The sequence below is a fragment of the Dermacentor silvarum genome, chromosome 2 (genome assembly GCF_013339745.2).
Source record: "Dermacentor silvarum isolate Dsil-2018 chromosome 2, BIME_Dsil_1.4, whole genome shotgun sequence".
NCBI classification, from domain to species: Eukaryota; Metazoa; Arthropoda; class Arachnida; order Ixodida; family Ixodidae; genus Dermacentor; species Dermacentor silvarum.
This window is the reverse complement of record NC_051155.1, coordinates 173,686,070-173,703,653: the sequence shown is the minus strand read 5'-3', so window position 1 is coordinate 173,703,653 and position 17,584 is coordinate 173,686,070. Positions and strand designations below refer to the sequence as shown.

General features: G+C 46.9%; 1 protein-coding gene across 1 annotated transcript in view; it reads left to right on the top strand.

Moving 5' to 3' along the window:
- LOC119442138 (ornithine decarboxylase-like) overlaps window positions 1-17,346 on the top strand; it is a 29,630-nt gene extending 12,284 nt beyond the window's left edge. The window contains exons 4-10 of the mRNA XM_037706890.2: window positions 2,546-2,622; window positions 5,832-5,998; window positions 7,421-7,555; window positions 7,900-8,065; window positions 8,946-9,099; window positions 12,778-12,881; window positions 16,926-17,346. Coding sequence (XP_037562818.1) covers window positions 2,546-2,622; window positions 5,832-5,998; window positions 7,421-7,555; window positions 7,900-8,065; window positions 8,946-9,099; window positions 12,778-12,881; window positions 16,926-17,297 — 1,175 coding nt within the window. The 3' untranslated portion in view covers window positions 17,298-17,346. The remainder of the gene's footprint in view (window positions 1-2,545; window positions 2,623-5,831; window positions 5,999-7,420; window positions 7,556-7,899; window positions 8,066-8,945; window positions 9,100-12,777; window positions 12,882-16,925) is intronic.
- Window positions 17,347-17,584: the final 238 nt, after the last annotated feature.

The window sequence follows — 17,584 nt, the reverse complement described above, 5'->3', positions numbered from 1 at the left end:
GGCCGTGCAACGTGGTACACACGGGCTTTGTCCGGCACCAGCTTGACCGACGGATTGAAGCCACATCCAAAATTCTGGATTTAGAAGCGCTGTAAGTGGCGCACTACGAAGCGATGTCTGTCGAGACAATTAGTCAGGTGCGGCCAGGAGTGAGCGCGCGCTGGCAAGCGTACGTCTGGTCTGACTTCATGTATCGCCCGGCTCGAGGCTAGTTGAGTGCTCAAAACAATATAAATTAGGGAAATCCGATGACTACGACACTGATAAGCAATGTGGCCAAAGTTTAATCGTACGCGGGCGGGCGCGGCCGAGCGTTAGCAGCCGATAGTCGGTGATAGTACGATAGTCCTACTTCCATAAATACGTAAGTACTATCAAAATTCTAAATGCAGATTTTCGTTTACGTCTGTCTGTTTATTAAACTGCTTCAATAAACACACACAGTAACAGAAGGAAGAAGCGCACTGATCCAAACGTCCTTCTTATTGTTGGATGTCAGCCAATAGTAGCCGCGAATGGGAATCCGCTATATATGACGAAATATAGCAGCCCGAAAAGAGTGAGGTGGAGGCTTCTGTTGAAAAGAAAGTGTTTGAATAATAGGTGTGACTTCGCGCTCCGCTTGCGAGCTCCGCGCGCCGCGCACGTCAGCAAAATTTAGATGAGATGTCCACAGCAGCGTATGCTATCGGTGGAATGCATGTTTTTTTTTCACCAAGCGCGAGGGTTGGTTCATAACCCCTTTAAGACCCTGTTATGGGGCATTACATGAGGGGCGGTTATTACACAAAGTAGTTACAAACACATTCATATATGCAAGTGGTCACAAAATATCGGTAATTGATTCAGAAAATGTGGCTGTTAGCCATGTGATGGTGGCTATTTCGTGGGGAAGGCCGCTCCAGGATTTTGCTGCACATGAAAAAAAAAAACATATTTCAGATGAGGCCATTCTTGCGAGAAACAGTTCGTGCATCTGCCGTCGCTGATATGAGCAGAATGCAAACATGTTCGTGTGCTTAGATCATAATGACATTTTTTTACTCATTTACTTAAGTTCAGGTAAATGTGAACAAGCTCAGATGGCCTAAATTGCGCTCTTCAAAGCACTTTCCCTCCAAGCTGAGGTATGCCCTGGGGTTCTTATATCGATGAAAGGTAGACCAAGAGAATTCAATTTTACGTTAACATCTGCCTTGAATCAGATAACACCTGTACTAGTTTTTTCTCAAGTCAACAGTGCCGCTGACAGCCCTTGAGTACAGACCACTTAGTGCCCAAGCACATTCTGCGTTCCTTCAGAGATGCACTGCTGAGCACGAGATCGCGGGATCGAAACCCGGCTGCGGCAGCCGCATTTCGATGGAGGAGAAATGCAAAAGCGCCCGTGTGCTTGAGTTGTAGTGCATGCTAAAGAACACCATGCGGTCAAAATTAATCCGGAGCCCTCCACTACGGTGTGCCTCATAATCAGAACTGGTTTTGCCACGTAAAACTGCAGTAAGAAGAATGCATGAGGTATGAGGTTAATCCTTGCAAAACTGCGTCATGCGGACCATTCTCGACAGCCAGAGCGAACAGATTTAGTAGAAAGAGGCGGCTTTCGCATAATTATTTTGCATAAGTAAAACTTGCAACCAATGAAGAACATTAAGAAAAAATTCACCGACGATTATGATGCTCCCTAATGCGAAATTTGAGTGCAGCTCTAGACGTGCATGTTTTTATTTGACGTGCGGTTGGCTGGCGCAGACAATCGGTCCTGTGCAGTTGCAAACGTAGCGAAGTGTGGCGCGACTGCCTCGCTAATCTGGAGATTGCGAGGGCCAGTGCGTGGGGTCAGCGCGTGGGTGACACGTGGGAGCGATTCACAGAAGCCGCCGAAGACAGACCTTCCAGATGACGCCATAAACGACGCGCACTACTCGGGCGCCAGCGTCGCCGCACTGTGCTTTTGTTCTCACGCTTTCGCCATACCCTCCTCCGCTTTCGGTCTCATGGTTCTGCTGCACCGCTCTCGTCCTCTCGCCTCTTTTCTCTCATTAGCCGCTGCGCTCTCATCTTTCGCTGTGCTCGTTCTCTTGGTTAAGCTGGGAATGCCGACGCTCGCCGCAGGCGCTGCGCTCTTAAATGGATTTTGAAGTAGACCGCGCGCCTGAGAACACGCCAACAGCGCCGGCGTCGACTTTAATTGACTTGAATTGACAGAAATGCGATGGCAAGGCCGCCTGCGTTCTCATGGTGCAATCAAGTCTTGAGTAGACACAACGGCCTGCGGTCGTGATAGTCACCAAGTCCACAGTGTCAGGCCACAATATCGCAGCACGCTAACGGCAGTGGCCATGGCTGTTACTCACAAAAACGTAACACGGCATCCGTAACTCTACTTTGGTGGAGGCACGACTTGCATTTTATAGTCATCGTGCCGTCTCATAAATTGCAAAGCACGTCCCAGCTGCTCCTAGTTTCTTTGGTTTCCTTTGTTTAAATAACGGCACAAGCGAATGAAAGTACATCACTTTCGCCCTTTTGCCTATACTTCCAGCCATCAAAGCATGTCGAGACCCAATTGTTCTCAACGTTCTCAACAGCCACGGTGTCAACTTCGACTGTTCCAACAAGGTAAGGAATACAACTTGAAGTTAGACCTCCTAAAGCGAAGCTTTCACACCACATGTTCTTAAAGTTTCTATTGCAAGTTAGTAATTGGCTTTTTGAATACACGCAGGTGGAAAATGCTTTATTATGTTCAAAAGGTGTATTTCCCTTGTTAGACTGCTGCTGTGCTATTATATCAAGTGACACGCAATGTATCTGGAGAAACTAGTTGGGTTACCTTTAGGACTGAGCACATAGCACGAATTCATTAAATACAACTTTTAGTCAAGGAAATTAACAATATTGCATGCATCCATCCACTCGTCTATCTACTTCCAAGGCGCTCTCAATAGTTACGCGACGCCTTTGCGTTTCCTAGAAATATATGTCTCTCGCCTCCTTGCCGGTACGAGATGGCAGCGAGTCATAAAACAGCCACTCGGCTATCGATCCGCTCATGGGGGATCAGCGGACTGCAAGATTGACAGAGTTTTGGCGGGATTAGGTCCCATGCTTGCGCGCACTCTGCAGTTTCGCTCGCGAAGTACGCGGCCTGGAGAGACCACATGCTGACCTCGGAAGGTGCGTAGCGTATACGTTGTTTTTTTTTTCTGCCGGTGGCGATCCCTTTGTCCGCCACCAGCCGATGTTTACTTCGGCTCGGCGGGGTTCCGGCCACGGCGGGCGCGCGCCCTCTTCCAACATCTCGATGTCGTCAAGCAGCGCCTTCCGATCATACCCGTGTATGTTCCTCAGTTGGTTTCTCTTTTTATTTTCTCTGCCGTGGGTTGTCAGATGACAGGCGCTGGCCGAAGGATAGGCGACCTCTCTGGACAGTAGGTTCTTTGTCTTCTCTGTCGGGGCGCATCGTTAGCGAGCACCTGCGACCATTTGGCCATGTTCAAGCATAGCAGTTAGATCCACATTCGGTTGTATTGTTTAATGTGTATTGCGTCGAAACCCATTTTAATAAACGTACTGTTTTCTGTACGGAGAGCTTTGCCTAGAGTCTACCTTGCGGCGTGCGCCAGCTCGCCTTTCCCTAACTGGGACCAGCTGGTCGCGCGCGCGCTGTGGCGCGGCGGCACATGGAGTGGCAGGAGCAGCCACGGACGCGGCGCCCTGTATGCATGGAGACTTGGAGTGGTCGTGCTCGAACTCGCGGTGGTGGTTCGGGGCGAGTGATCGGAGCGTGTGCGCCGTGAGCGCTGTATGAGATTACAGAATAAACAGTGAATTTTCCAGCTGTGTGTAGTGGGCTGTTACTTTACTATTACTCTTACATAAAAACAGAGGATGACAACTGAAATTCGGCATTAATCCTCACGTTGTGCGGTTCCAAATACCGCACAATTCAAAAGAATAGAACGAATCTCATTTTACTAGCTAGCACCCGAAAAGGCGCTTGGTCTACATTATCCCTCAAGATTTTCTAGCTTTCGGTCTCTTCGTTCTCGTCTCTCTCGCGCTATTTTTCCTTCAAGTAGTTTTCTGTGCTCATGAAAGGATAGCAAAACTCCGCATGACGCACAAGGCTTCAGGTTAACACACTGATGACAATTGCATGACCTTTATGCAGATATAATACTACACTTCCGCCCTTTGGTCTATCTGAATGCTCCTCGCAGTACTGATTTATCCAAAACCAATTCGATAAGGAAGCAATATGTACCGGTTCGCTTGAACGAGCGCAGCTCCTCTTTAAGTATACGGTTTTTTGTGGTCGATCTATAATATAATTTTACCCACTTGCTTTAATGCGACTTCTTCTGGAAGACCAATTAGCAGGTTAAGACTCAGATTCTACTTTATTAGAATCATGCAGCTATTTAATGAGGGAATTCACTAGAAAGGCAGGTTCATTGGCCTAGGGACTAATAGGCTGGTGTATATATACGTTGAGAGATACGTAATATAAAGCAACATGAAAGCTAATTTCAAGGTTGTACGCATCACCATCGCCTCCTTCTAGTTAAACACTCCGATACGGGTAATTCAGTGGCAAGCCACATTTTGATAGCGCTGGCACGGAGAAGCTTCAGCGTTTATAATTGATCTGAAGCTTCGTAACACGCTAGAGGTTGAATTGCGCCACATTTTGACGAGACACACAGAAGAGAAACACACACCACAGAGTGCTTGTGTGTGTGTTTCTCTTCTGTGCGTCTCGTCAAAATATTGCCCAATCCAACCTCTAGTATGCTCTACCAACACGCCCTGTCTTCAACCTTATACTTAACACGACATCTCTCGTAGTTTAGCTTAGCTTTTGTACGGAGATTCTAATGGGTTGGCAACTTCGTCATCGCAGCCTGAGTGCGCGCACGTGCGTGGAAGCATATGCTTGCATTGCTACACTGCAGGCACAGCTGTCGAAATAACGCAGCTATTTTGGTAAAACAGGGAAGTTTATGACAGGAAAGCATCCTCCGCTCGTGGATGCAGGCCGCACTAGGCACGTGGCAGGCGACACCAATAAGTACACCTGTGAACGAGTCAGGTGACAACCCCACGCGCCTAGATTTTCGTTTCTTTCTTTCTTTCTTTCTTTCTTTCTTTCTCTCTTTCTTTCTTTCTTTCTTTCTTTCTTTCTTTCTTTCCTTCTTTCTTTCTTTCTTTCCTTCTTTCTTTCTTTCTTTCTTTCTTTTGCCATCAAGAATGACATTTGAGCTAACGCTGAACTAGGAAACAAGTGCATTATCACGTGAACGGGAGAGAAGGCAGTTTGGCTGGCCGTTTTCATTTGGTAGGTTTGTTTTCTAAAACCTCATTTCAACAGTCGCAAAAACATCGTGGAAACCTCCAAGGTCGTTCTATGAAAGACAGCGTAAAAGGAACCCGTCCAAATATCATCGACGTTATTGTGTAGCTTCCCAATATTTATCTTTTTTTTTTCTCTTCTTGGAGTCCTGTATTGCTCGAAATACGGACAACTGGTGCCCGCATTCTAATCCAATACAGGTGCTATTTGCCACAGGCAATTTTTAAAGCTTTGGTGCAGCTAAAATGAAACACCCTGTAAAGGGAGCAAGCTCGGCGTCGTTTCCAATAACGGTGACGGTGTCTTCGAACTTTTATGACATTTCGCTATCATAGTAGCGACACGATAATTATAATTTCTTGTGGATATGTCGATACGAGTGGGGACGTGGCAGAAGAGCTTTGGTTCGAAGCACAACGTTATCAGCAATTTGCCGTAGAATCGTTCACCTGGTTTTTGTTTCATTTTTCAGGGTGAGCTGAGTGCTGTGCTGAATATCGGCGTTGCTCCGAATCGCATCGTATATGCCAACACTGTAAAGAGCTCCTCAGACCTTAAGTTCGCTAAGCAACACGGCGTCAAGCTTATGACTTTCGATTCCGCAGAAGAGCTGGCCAAGATCAAGGACAAAGACGCGAGGTACAGTAAACACCACCACCCTAATCTGGATAGTTTTCTTGAGTCAATTCTGCTATAAGATAATGGGGAAGAAAGACCACATGAAGGAGTAATCGCTCACGTCCTATGTGGAAGGACTTCTTTTTTATGGGGTGCCATATCCACTTGGTTCACCTTTTGCACGACAACAGAGACAGCGTATGTCGCAACGTTTCGGCGGCAAGCTTCGTTATTCGATCGGGCAGCGCTCACAAAGACGGAGACAAAGAGAACAAATGCACTGGACAGCGCATGTCCAACCCATTTCTTCTCTTTGTCCCCGTCTTTGTGAATGCGAAATATGAAATATGAATGCGTAAACCGAAATATGAATGCGTACAACCTTGCTCAGTTTAAAATTTGAATTCGCTATTGCACTAGTCTGCAGCTGCCGTGGTTGCTCAGTGGTTATGGTGTTAGGCTGCTGAGCACGAGGTCGCGGGACCGAATCCCGGCCACGGCGGCCGCATCCCGATGGGGGCGAAATGCAGAAAACACCCGTGTACTTAGATTCACGTTAAAGAATCCTAGGTGATCAAAATTAATCCGGAGTCCCCCACTACGGCATGCCTCATGATCAGATGGTGGTTTTGGCACGTAAAACCTCGGAATTTATTTTTTAAAATTTTTGCAATAGTTTGCCTTCGACCTTTACCAATAGCGCCGAATAACCTAAAGACAGGCGTATTTCTTTTCACGTTCACGCAGTAATCGATATCCGCCATCGATAGGCCTGTCAGAAATCTTAGGAAAGCTGACGCAAGGACCAGGGGCTTAATGCACAAATATTTTCGTTCCTAAGTGCTCAAGGTGACTTGCAAGATGCCTTCGCGAATAATATGTCCAGCATCAGAATTGACAGGAGTTCTCTCTTACGATCAATTCCCGCCTAGTTTATTTTCCCTTTTTGTGAATGCGAGTCCATATTCCGAAAAACACTTATAAAGATGCCGCTGTCTTCTGTTAGGGAAAAGAGGCTTTCGCGTGCTGCAGTGACTCGTTTTCTTGAAAGCTTTTAGAGAGATATCATTGGTTCATGTTAATACCGGCATGATCCTAATCGCTCTGACCATTTCATTGCGTCTAACATTTAAAAACTGACATGAGAACGTTGCGAAATCTTCGACAGTACTAAACCCGAGTATTGTACGAACCTAAGTCCTGGGGCACATTTTTATTATTATTCCTATGCGCGCCAACGGCAGCCAATGGTTAAGCGTTAGTGTACGCCTGTATCACAAAACATCACTCGACTCCACAGCACTGAGGACCGCGCCGCAGTCTAACCACGCTTCGAAATTGCTCGCCTCAATGATTCCTCAAATGAAATATTGTAACTAGACACTCTCAGCCCCATGGGAGCGCCTATGTTCTCAACAATGCATCTGCTTGTTATGCCTCCAGGTTACTACTTCGAATAGAGGCCGACGAGACGGGTTCTCAGCATTCATTCAACTCCAAGTTTGGATGTTCTTTCAATGAGGCCAAGAAGATTCTTCAAGAAGCTAGGAGCAACGGAACCAATGTTGTCGGCCTATCGTATGTAGCATTTTCGCATACATACATCTCATTTTGTATAAGTTAAGTGAAACTCAAGTAATAAAGATTTCAAAAGTAATCTGGCATTGGCCACCTGGCCAAATACACATGAATTCCAAGATAGTGAATGTAGCGAACTTTTACTTCAATTCTAAAAAATAAGTGCTTTCGTATAATGATCAAGCTGACCTTGTCAATGAAGCGGCTCTTGGGCCTTTTCTTTTTGTGTTTGACCCGTGTGAATAGATTGAACCACTTGTATCGACTTACACGCCGCAGCTTTTTACTGCTGCTGCTGCAAAAGAAAAAAAAATCCAACGCCACCACTTGTTTTTTATATGTAGATTTCACGTAGGTTGCGCATACCAGGACCCGGTTATCTTTGCCCGTACAATTGAGCGAGCAAGAGCTATCTTTGACGTGGCATCGAGCATGGGGAATGAGATGAGTGTGCTTGACGTTGGTGGCGGCTTTCCTGGAGGCTTGAGAATACGTGACAAATTTCTTGAGGTAAGGAGGCGTGCTAATCTTCCGTAATATGTTTTCTTTCAGTGAACACCGCATTGATTATTGTTCAGATTAGTCGACCTCAAGGGTTATAGAAGCGACAATGTGTCAGGAAAAGTCGATGCGAGGAGTATTTTGCGGCAGAATGGCGGCTTTGGAAGTTATTATTAAAATTGTATAAAGTGAAATGGAATTGCCATTTGTCACAGATGGCTCTGTAACGCAGGGGAGTGGGGTGGATATGAGAGAAAGTGAAACGAATCACGTCCGTGCTCAAAATGCCTAAGTCAGTTCTCTATGCATGCTGGTTTATTTCCAGCGACCAAACACCAGCAACAATAAGGCTCTCCGTAAGCAGCACTGACTTTATTGAAACTGGCCTTAGGCAGGATGTAAATGCGCGATTCCCGAAATCAGATATTTTGCCATCGAAGGAAACTGCGCTAAAACCCTGGACGAGAAAGGAAGAAGGCAGGACGAGCGCTTCTTCCTTTCTCTATCCTATGATTCTAACTTACCCATTATAAAATGATGACCTCATATTTTGCAATTTACTTTGACCTACCCGATTCTTGACCAATCCCATAGAGTGGGTACGTGTGGGTATATCACAAGATCTGAATCTACATCTACATCTTCGTTTCTCGTCCGTATATTTAGCGCTGTTTTCTTCGATGGGTTTATACCAACAAGCTCGCCTTCAAATCCTTTAAGATATCTTTTTGCCGAATCGTCATGCGCAGCATATGTTTTGAACAATATTACCCAGAATATTTTGTAAAATGTTTTCTGAAGTATGTTCTATCACATGTACTTATCTTTCTGCGGTCGTAGCATCCGGCAGTATAAATTACCGAAACTTAAATCTTTGTTTGTGGCGCAGGTGTGCGAAGCCATACGCTTGGCTACCGATCTCCACTTCCCAGAGTCCAGCGGAGTGCAGCTCATTTCCGAGCCTGGACAGTTCTTCATTACGTCAGCCTACGCACTCGTCGTCCAAGTCATAGGAAAGAGGCGCCGCGAGATATTAACGGACGGTAAGTATATGCTACTTTCAACTTGGGGCATTCGAAAATGTTTCCCTAGTCTTGCAGAACCCCGGTCATACATGTGTCTGCATGCAGCGCGTGAGCAGGGCACTCTAGTTTTAAGTCGATCGGCCTAATGGAGGCCTATGCATTGGCACAGCTCGCTGCTTTACACGCACTCTCAGAGGGCTGCAGGTCACCATTACTCGCGTCTGACCTTGCGCAACGAAGAGGGTTGATGCAGTACGTGACACCATGTAGTTTACTTTCAAAGTCTGGTGATACGATAGGCAGCGAGGTCTAAATTGTGGTGTACTGCACAGCTGGCACCGCCGACTTAGGAGCAAGCTTTTTCCAGCCAACATGTTCCAACAAACGCCGCGATTTCACTCTGCTGTGAACAACTGCCGAGCTGAAGCAGGTAGGACGGAGGCTCTACACCGCATGAATTTCAACGGATTGAAAGAAGATTTCGCTCCCTGCCGTAAAGTCTGATTGTGTTTTGAAAGCTGAAATATATATATATATATATATATATATATATATATATATATATATATATATATATAGAAACTGTATTTGACAGGAAAATATTTTAAGGAGCGGTGGTCGGAGCCCCTCAGTCCAGGGCCCCACTGGCCTCTGCCGCCTGCCTGACCTGGCTAACTAAGGACTTTTGTCCTGCCAAGTCGGAACGGGCGAGCTGTGCCTCCCACTGCTTCACTGTGATATTATTAGTTGGCATATGAGGGTGCTTAGTACACTCTCAGGTTACATGTATTAGTGTAGGTATGCCACCGTACCAAGGGCACGTGGCCCTATAGCGGGTGGGATACATGACGTTTAGCATTTTTAGATGGGGGAATACCCCTGTCTGTATTTTGCGCCAATCGGCGACCTCTTCCCCGCTAAATTGTGGAATTAAGAATCAAACATCGTTAGGTCTGATAATAGACACTAATGGTGGGTTCGACTGTAGAAAAAAACACTTAACCTTCCACTCGCCCGCGCCACGCTTGAAACAGCGAAGATCGGCGATCGTAGCCCAGCATTTTCCGGAAGTTCGCGCGAACTTTTCATCTTATTACTCACGATGATGATAATTTCTTTTCTCGCGTCTCGGACTTACGGCCGTCACTGCGCAGCTTGCAACACCGACACCGCGTTCCACCGCATTGCAGTGCCGACAACGCGTTCCAGCAGACACGCTCCGTGAATGCGTCTGGTTTGGTTAGCACAGCCCACTGCGGGGGATTGGCCTTGAATCGGGCGGCAGTGGGAAGAAAAATGATGGATACTTAAATGGGATTTTCTTACTTAAGAATGGATAATAAATGAATTCTAATCGTTAATATTATTTTCATGCTGTCGCATCCTAAGATATGAAGCAAATATTTTTTGTTGTCTTGTTGTGAAAAAAAAAATTAGCATGGCAGTCTCCTTGTTTTCATTACAAAATTAACTATGACATCACATACGTTCCTACTAGAGCGTAATGGTCATCCAAGTTGGCGGAGGGGACCTTCTAGAGGTCGCTTTCTATGCATGGTGAACCTACGACACTCTATAAATAAATGATCCATAGTTTCGGGTTCATTGCAATAAAAACATTGAGGGGAAGGTGCCAAACCAGACCTATGGGAATAGAAATTAAGCCTTGGTATTCGGCAACGCATTCTAGTAAATGAAACTTCAACTTTTCTTGTTCAACACCATCTGCTGTGCCAAGGAAATCTAAGGTGCTGAAAATCGGTGTTATTGAGTACACATAATTTGGCATGTTCTTCTTGGACAGAAAATTGCGTCTCTCTCTTTCTCGCTGACATTTTCTTTATCTCTCTCCCGACCAAAGCGCGCTAAACTTCTTAACCTCACAGAGCACGAGCGTGCGAACGCGCCAGCTGTGGACGAAGACGACGACGCTCGAACGCAACCATATGGTTCGCATAAATGCCACATGCGTGATAGGCTACAACAACAACAACAAATGTATGTTCTGAAAGCGTGGCCGTATAGCCTAGCTGGAAACAGAGAAAAAAAAAAAAGTGGCTGTATAGCCTAGTGGTTACGACGCTCGCCTTGGAAACGTGGGTGCGCGGGTTCAAATCCCGCCTCAGCAAGAAATTTTATTCTGTTTTATTTCTTGATACGAACTATGAATTACGGCTGGCTTAAACAGCTTCGCTGTTCAAATAGGCTAACATTTAGACCGCGAGCTTCGGTCAGTGTTCGCGAGCTTATTTATGATAAGCACAAACTGTAAGTTTCACACATTGCATTTCACATATTTTTAAACATGATTAGCGTCGTTCGTGCAAATTATAAAGACTGCTCAGCGGCAGCGAATTACCAATTTAATTACGGAACTTGAAAAGATCGGATTGTTGTACGCGCAATACTGGAAGTTCAATTACTATAGGTGGTGCAATAGGCCTGTTTCTCAGAACGTTCAAGCTAAAATCGCCACGGGAACGTTCGGTGAACAAAAAAGAGCGACTACTCTCCAATTTGTAGAATTCCTGCCTCTTTACAACGTATATGGCTTTCCGATATTTTTATTATTATTTTGCGTTTGAAAGCCAGAAGCACGCGTTTCGCTAAATCAAATCCGCGCCTTTTCTGTGGTGTGTATTTCTCGGCGTGTCCTTGTTTAATCGTGCTGTTTTAGCTTAGTTCTAAAGATGAACTAACTAGCCTGCAAGAAAACGTCACAAAAAGCAAATTGGTTCTGATGAAGCCCGCAAGGTGGATGAAGTTCATACGAAAGGAAAAAATTCTCACTCACCCGATTGCATCACGAAGCTACATAAAAACCCGTACAGGTTTTGCAGAAAGAAAGCTTAGCATTTGAAGAAAAAAATTGTCTTGGTCCGAGAATCGAACCCGGGATGAACGCATTTCTGGCGCGGTCGCTGTATACCATCTGAGCAAACCAGGAGGCTAGCAGATCACAGAGTGAGGGCGAATTAATAGACAACTCTGAGCACAGGGGCACTCAACATGGCAAACTTTCACCTCTCAAGCATGTGTTTTGTAGTTTTGTTCCACGTCTTAGAGTTCTGTAGTTACGAAAGTGTCATTCGCAGCGAGAACAGAGCTTTTGTAAGCGAAAAAAATAACGAAAATTAAAAATCAGAGTAGCGCCACCTATTTAGAACTATGGAACTTCCGTTGTGACGTCAGCACTGGCTGATAGACAGAGAGCGGCTGAGAGAGAGAGCGACACCTTCGTTGGCAACATGCGCAACAAGCTCACTAAATAGCAGAGAGAAAACTACAATAGACTTCTAGACGAATATTCTATCGATCTAACTCGGTTTAAGGTTTTCCTTTAGTGTCCTTTTAAATCATTCGCGAAGGCAAATTCATTTGTTATTTTCGTACGTCCACATATTACTTGCCTCCTTAGGTGTACGAATAATGGCACGAAATTTGGTTGCGATGAAGATCCTAATGCTACTGGCGTTTTGGTCGTAGTAGATGCGGCACTACATGGTATAATATAATGTCGGTAACAGAATTGTTGGTGATAGTGATGCTGTCACACGGGGGGTGGCGGCGGCCGTGTCGATTGAAACAATTTGTCTTCCCTATCATGCCACATTCTCCACGCCTCTTGCATATACACGTGTATATTGAAAGAAAATCGGTTACTTCTTTTAAGTGGACGCCTTTTTTTTTGCGTAGGAGGGAGCCAAACACACCAGGTCGTGTTTATCAATGAATCCAGGGACAACTGTGTATCGCGGAACCTTTATGACTATTTGGACGTGAAAATCTGGCCATTACAGGTGAGCACGCCTTTACACTCTGTCATTGTGCTGCGTCATAGCTTGTATAGGCACTCTGTTGCATTACGGCTACCATTTCAACTTAATGTACCTCATCACTACCACAGCTATCATGGCATCATTGGGCCGGATTAGTTGGACCTATAAAAATATTGCAGTTGCACCAGAAAGGCCAACCTTCGATTGCGATAGCAAATTATTAAACACTTATACGAAGTAAGGGTAGTAGTTTTATCGGCGATATAAGCTTGTAAACATTTGTTAACTAAATTTATTTAGTTATTTAGTTAGTTATTACATAAACCTCATTCGCTCCAAGAACATTATAGTGGAGGGAGGGGGATATAAACATATTTTGCACATTCATATATGTAAACACAAAACACAGTGTCACACAAAGCGAACAAGTCTTTATAAGCAGGTAAACAAAAGCAAACGATCACTAGTATTGAGGTATCATACCCGTACAGAGCAAGAAAAGTACAGGATCAGGTAGAAGCAACGCTATAGAACTTAAACACACATATAAAGAATTCTATGCGACGCTTACAACGGTTTCAGGAAGCTTGTTTCATACGGATGTTGTTCACTAAAAAAAAATCAATACTTGACCAAATGAATGCTTGACCTTAAATTAACAAACATGGCGTCACGCGCGCACAGGCAAACACGAACGCATCTGACTCGATGAGCGCGGACACTCGCTGCATGTCAAAACGCTGGCGGGGGGAAGAGCGGCAGCAGCAGCGTGCGAATTGCCCTGCGTTCTGTCTCTCGCTTCAACGCGAACTAAGCGGCGAGAACACAGGCTCCTCGGCTCACCGTTGTCGCATGCGTTGGCGCTGAGCCGTGCTCCCTCAAGGGCTGCAGAAGATAGCGCCAACCTTTCCCTTTCCCTCAAGAACCACTTACCGCATGCGTTCGATATCTCGAGTTAGCTCGGCGTCGTGATTAGCAGCGTCCGCCCGGAATTGGCGCTTGCGTTCCACTTCGCGATTTCAACGTGGACGTTTCGTCGCAGCCGAAGCCAAAGTGCCGCTCGAGAAACTCCCGCCGAAAGCGGGCGTAGGTCCCGGCGAACGCGTTCCCGCCATTGTCACGTTGACGCTGATCTGGCCGCAACGCCGCCTCCTTGGCTCGCCGTTGTCGCATGCGTTCGATATCTCGAGTTACCTCGGCGTCGTGGTTAGCAGCATCCGCCCACCATTGGTGCTTGCGTTCTACTAGAAACACAAGCATGTAACCAATAATGCAGAAACGCCTCCATACAGCGTCGGGATTAACCCACTGCTAAACACCGTTGCCGCACGTTTCAGCTTCGCTGGTTAACCATCTGTAAACGGAGTGCTTGGGCGTTTTTTTTTTCTATTATGCTTCAAACTGTGAAAACCAACATTAAACACAGTTACGTATGTCACTGGAGAGTCGAATATAACATTCACAGATGCAATGTGAAGAAAAAGACGGACCTTGATTGTGCGTAAGCAACCTACGTCCTAATGGCTCCAATACTAAAATAGAAAAAAAAAAACAGCCGAAAAAAAATGTTTGGCCCTTACACCCTGTGGAGATGGTTGACCAGCGAAGCTGAAAAGGGACGGGCACGCTGTTTATCTTGAGGTTTATGACGTGGGTATATTAAGGTGGTGCTGAACTGTGTTACGCAATTATGTGTCACTTTACGCGCTCCTTTATGCCGAGCAATGAAGACACGGACATGTTTGGTGTTGGCGGCACGGCGGCGGCGGGCGGACTCCCGGCGCTGTTCGCGGCGCCGTTCTTCGTGCGCGAGCTGCTCCTCGGGAGAACGCACGACACATGGCTGTACTGTCGCCATGTCGGAGAGAGAATGACGCAGTGTTGCGAACTCAGTGTGCCGTATTATCCCCAGATTGAGACCCTAAATATCCCTAGGTTGCTACAAAAATCCCTAAATTGTTACTGCCAAATTATTATACGTACGTTATGCTTGACGGTACCACCAGCTTGCTGCGCTCTTCTGTTCACATCTTTATATATCTTCTGAGTGATAAATTAAATTGCGTTATTTTATTGCGATAGCAATTATATGGACACTTCAACCGGATTTCTGCCGTCGCCGTCGCCGTGAGGTTCCGTATAGATAAAATCTGCACCGCGCGCCGTATGCCCCAGCGGAAGCGTGCGGGGACGCGCGCTATCACGGAGAGCGAACGCACTCAATCTCCCACGCGCAAGCAAGGAAGCGGAAAGCCAGCGCCGGAGGGAGAAGGGGGGGGGGGGCACTTCTCTGCCAACAACCGCGCTCGTCGCTCGTCCGCACAGTCTCTTATCTCTCCCACGCGCAAGCAAGAAAGCGGGAAGCCAGCGCCGGAGGGAGCGAGGGGGGGGGGGGGGGGGCGCACTTCTACGCTGCCACCAACCGCGCTCGTCGTTCGTTCGACCGCACCGCCTATTATCTCCACACGGCTCTGACCTTTATGCGCCGTGCATTCGCCACTCAGTTTCCGTTGAAGCGATAGACCGCACGTACCTTCGCCCGCTGCGCGGCCGAAGGTACGTTGCGCTGCCAGCGTTTTGACAGTCGTTGGCTGCAGTCATTCAGTGTAATCTATTCATGTTTGTTTGTGCGCGCTCACACCACGCTTGTTCATTCAGTTAGTAATAGTCGGGCCACATTTTCCAACGCACGCTACACATGCAATGCTGCCCGGATCGGCAGTGCAGCACTACAGGTGTGTCCCTTCGCACGCGCTGCCCACGGTAAGCGCTTCTCATCAACACCCCCGATTCACACGCGCCTTCTCGTGGTCATCGAGTCTCTCTTCATGTCGGTCTACTTACGCCGCAGCACACCTGCTTACTTAATCAGCTCATGTTTACTACAATTCATATTGCTACCAAGGCCGCTCACCTTACTTCGTATGACATTGCTGTGTTGCTATCGCATTCATTGCTTCGCCCTTTGGCGAAACTGTGACATTTTTTACTCGGCTCACCTTGCTCGCCGCCGCCTGTTCCACAAGCTGCCATTTACTTTTGTAGTGCGTCTCTGTAAGCGCTTAAAACCATGAAAGTATGAGGTGCTGTGAAAGTAGAAATATTGTAAACTAGCAAGCATACGTTTGCGAGCACACGAACGATAATATTGGCCAAGCTTCAGAAGTGTCGCTTTTACACGAGCTACGCCCCAGCTGTAATACGCAGCCACAATAATTCATCGCCCTCTTTCGCGAATAGGAGCAAACAAATGTTTCCAAAACGAAGCATAGGCGGCGGCATTGAAGGCCCTTTCTGGCTAAAAAGAAACAGCCTACATAAAGGGCCGCCTGAAAACTTGCCCCAGATGGCCGTCAAAAGTACAGCGACACCCGCTCAACCCTCTCCTGTTACGATGCCAGAATCGAAAGAAGTCCTGACTAACTACAACGCCACTAGTTCTAGTGACCGCTACACAGGGCGCGCTGTTCCACCTCCATTGGTAGTGCTAGAGAGTTAAGAAGCAGATGGTTTTAGTAACCTTGCTAAATTTTGCATGGGTACATATAAATATGCATAGCGGCGTAAATGGCGACATAACTGCATCTTTAAAAATCCTTACATTCTTCGCGAAAGACGCTAAATCCCTAAGCAGAGCAGGAAACCCAAAGATCTAGGGATAAATCCTTAGAGTTGGCTTCACTGGAATGACGCGCGCGCGCACCGTGGCGAGAGACGTCACCAACCCACGCAGCCAATTGGGTGCCAGACGATCCCTTTCCTCTTGCTCCCTCACACTTGGCGCGTGGGCACTCCCCGACGACGCTGCGAGGGTGTATGTACATCACCAACTCGTGTTACTCCGAGGAGAAAGACCATGGCATTCCCTCTCCTCTTGCTCCTAACTCCTCTCCAACTCGTTTTTTTTTTTTTTTCTTTTTTTTCGCGCATGAGCTTTGGTTCCTGCGGAGTGTCCTCCTACGCACGGACGGCGTTTGCCTAGGCAGACGCAGCTTCGTTGTAAAAGGCGAAATTCCAGGACTTGTCCATTGTAGCATGCGTTATTCCTTTTTCCTTCTCACGCAGGAGCCCTTCGAGAGACCACGCGATGTCCCGACCACAGTGTGGGGAGGCACGTGCAACCCAGTGGACTGCATTGAAAGGAAGCCGCTCTTCCACGTGAACGTCGGCGAGTGGCTGCTTATGGACAACATTGGCGCGTACTCGCTGAGCAGGGCGTCAGGTTTCAATGGCCTGCCGTTTCCAACAGTGCATTACATCGCGCCGCACGAGAACGCCAGTGTCATTCGTCGAATTTTGGATGCATCTCCCCTGCGCAGTGGCTTCGGCCAGCCAGAGGGTGTGCTCAAGAGAAGCATCTTGACGCAATGGCAATCAGAAACCGTGGGCTGCGATGATCCCGCTACTATGGCGCCAGCAGCGGCTTTTCCCTGCTGAAGCGACCTGCGTGGCTATACGGGAAGAACTGACTTCTGTGTAGATGTCGTAGTTGAAGCGTATTTATTAAAGCACCTTTTGTCATACAGGCGTTTTCTCAACGGTAAAGACAGACCAACATACCTGGCTGTGAACAAAGTAGCCAAACTGTTATTAAGCTTCCCAACCTACTTGGCTTTCCTTCCCATCTCCGTCTATCTCTCTATCAAAATAACTTATCGCTTGGCGCCGATCGGGCGGGACACTCTCTTGCTTATGGCATCAAGCAGATAACGCTTAAAGTGCCG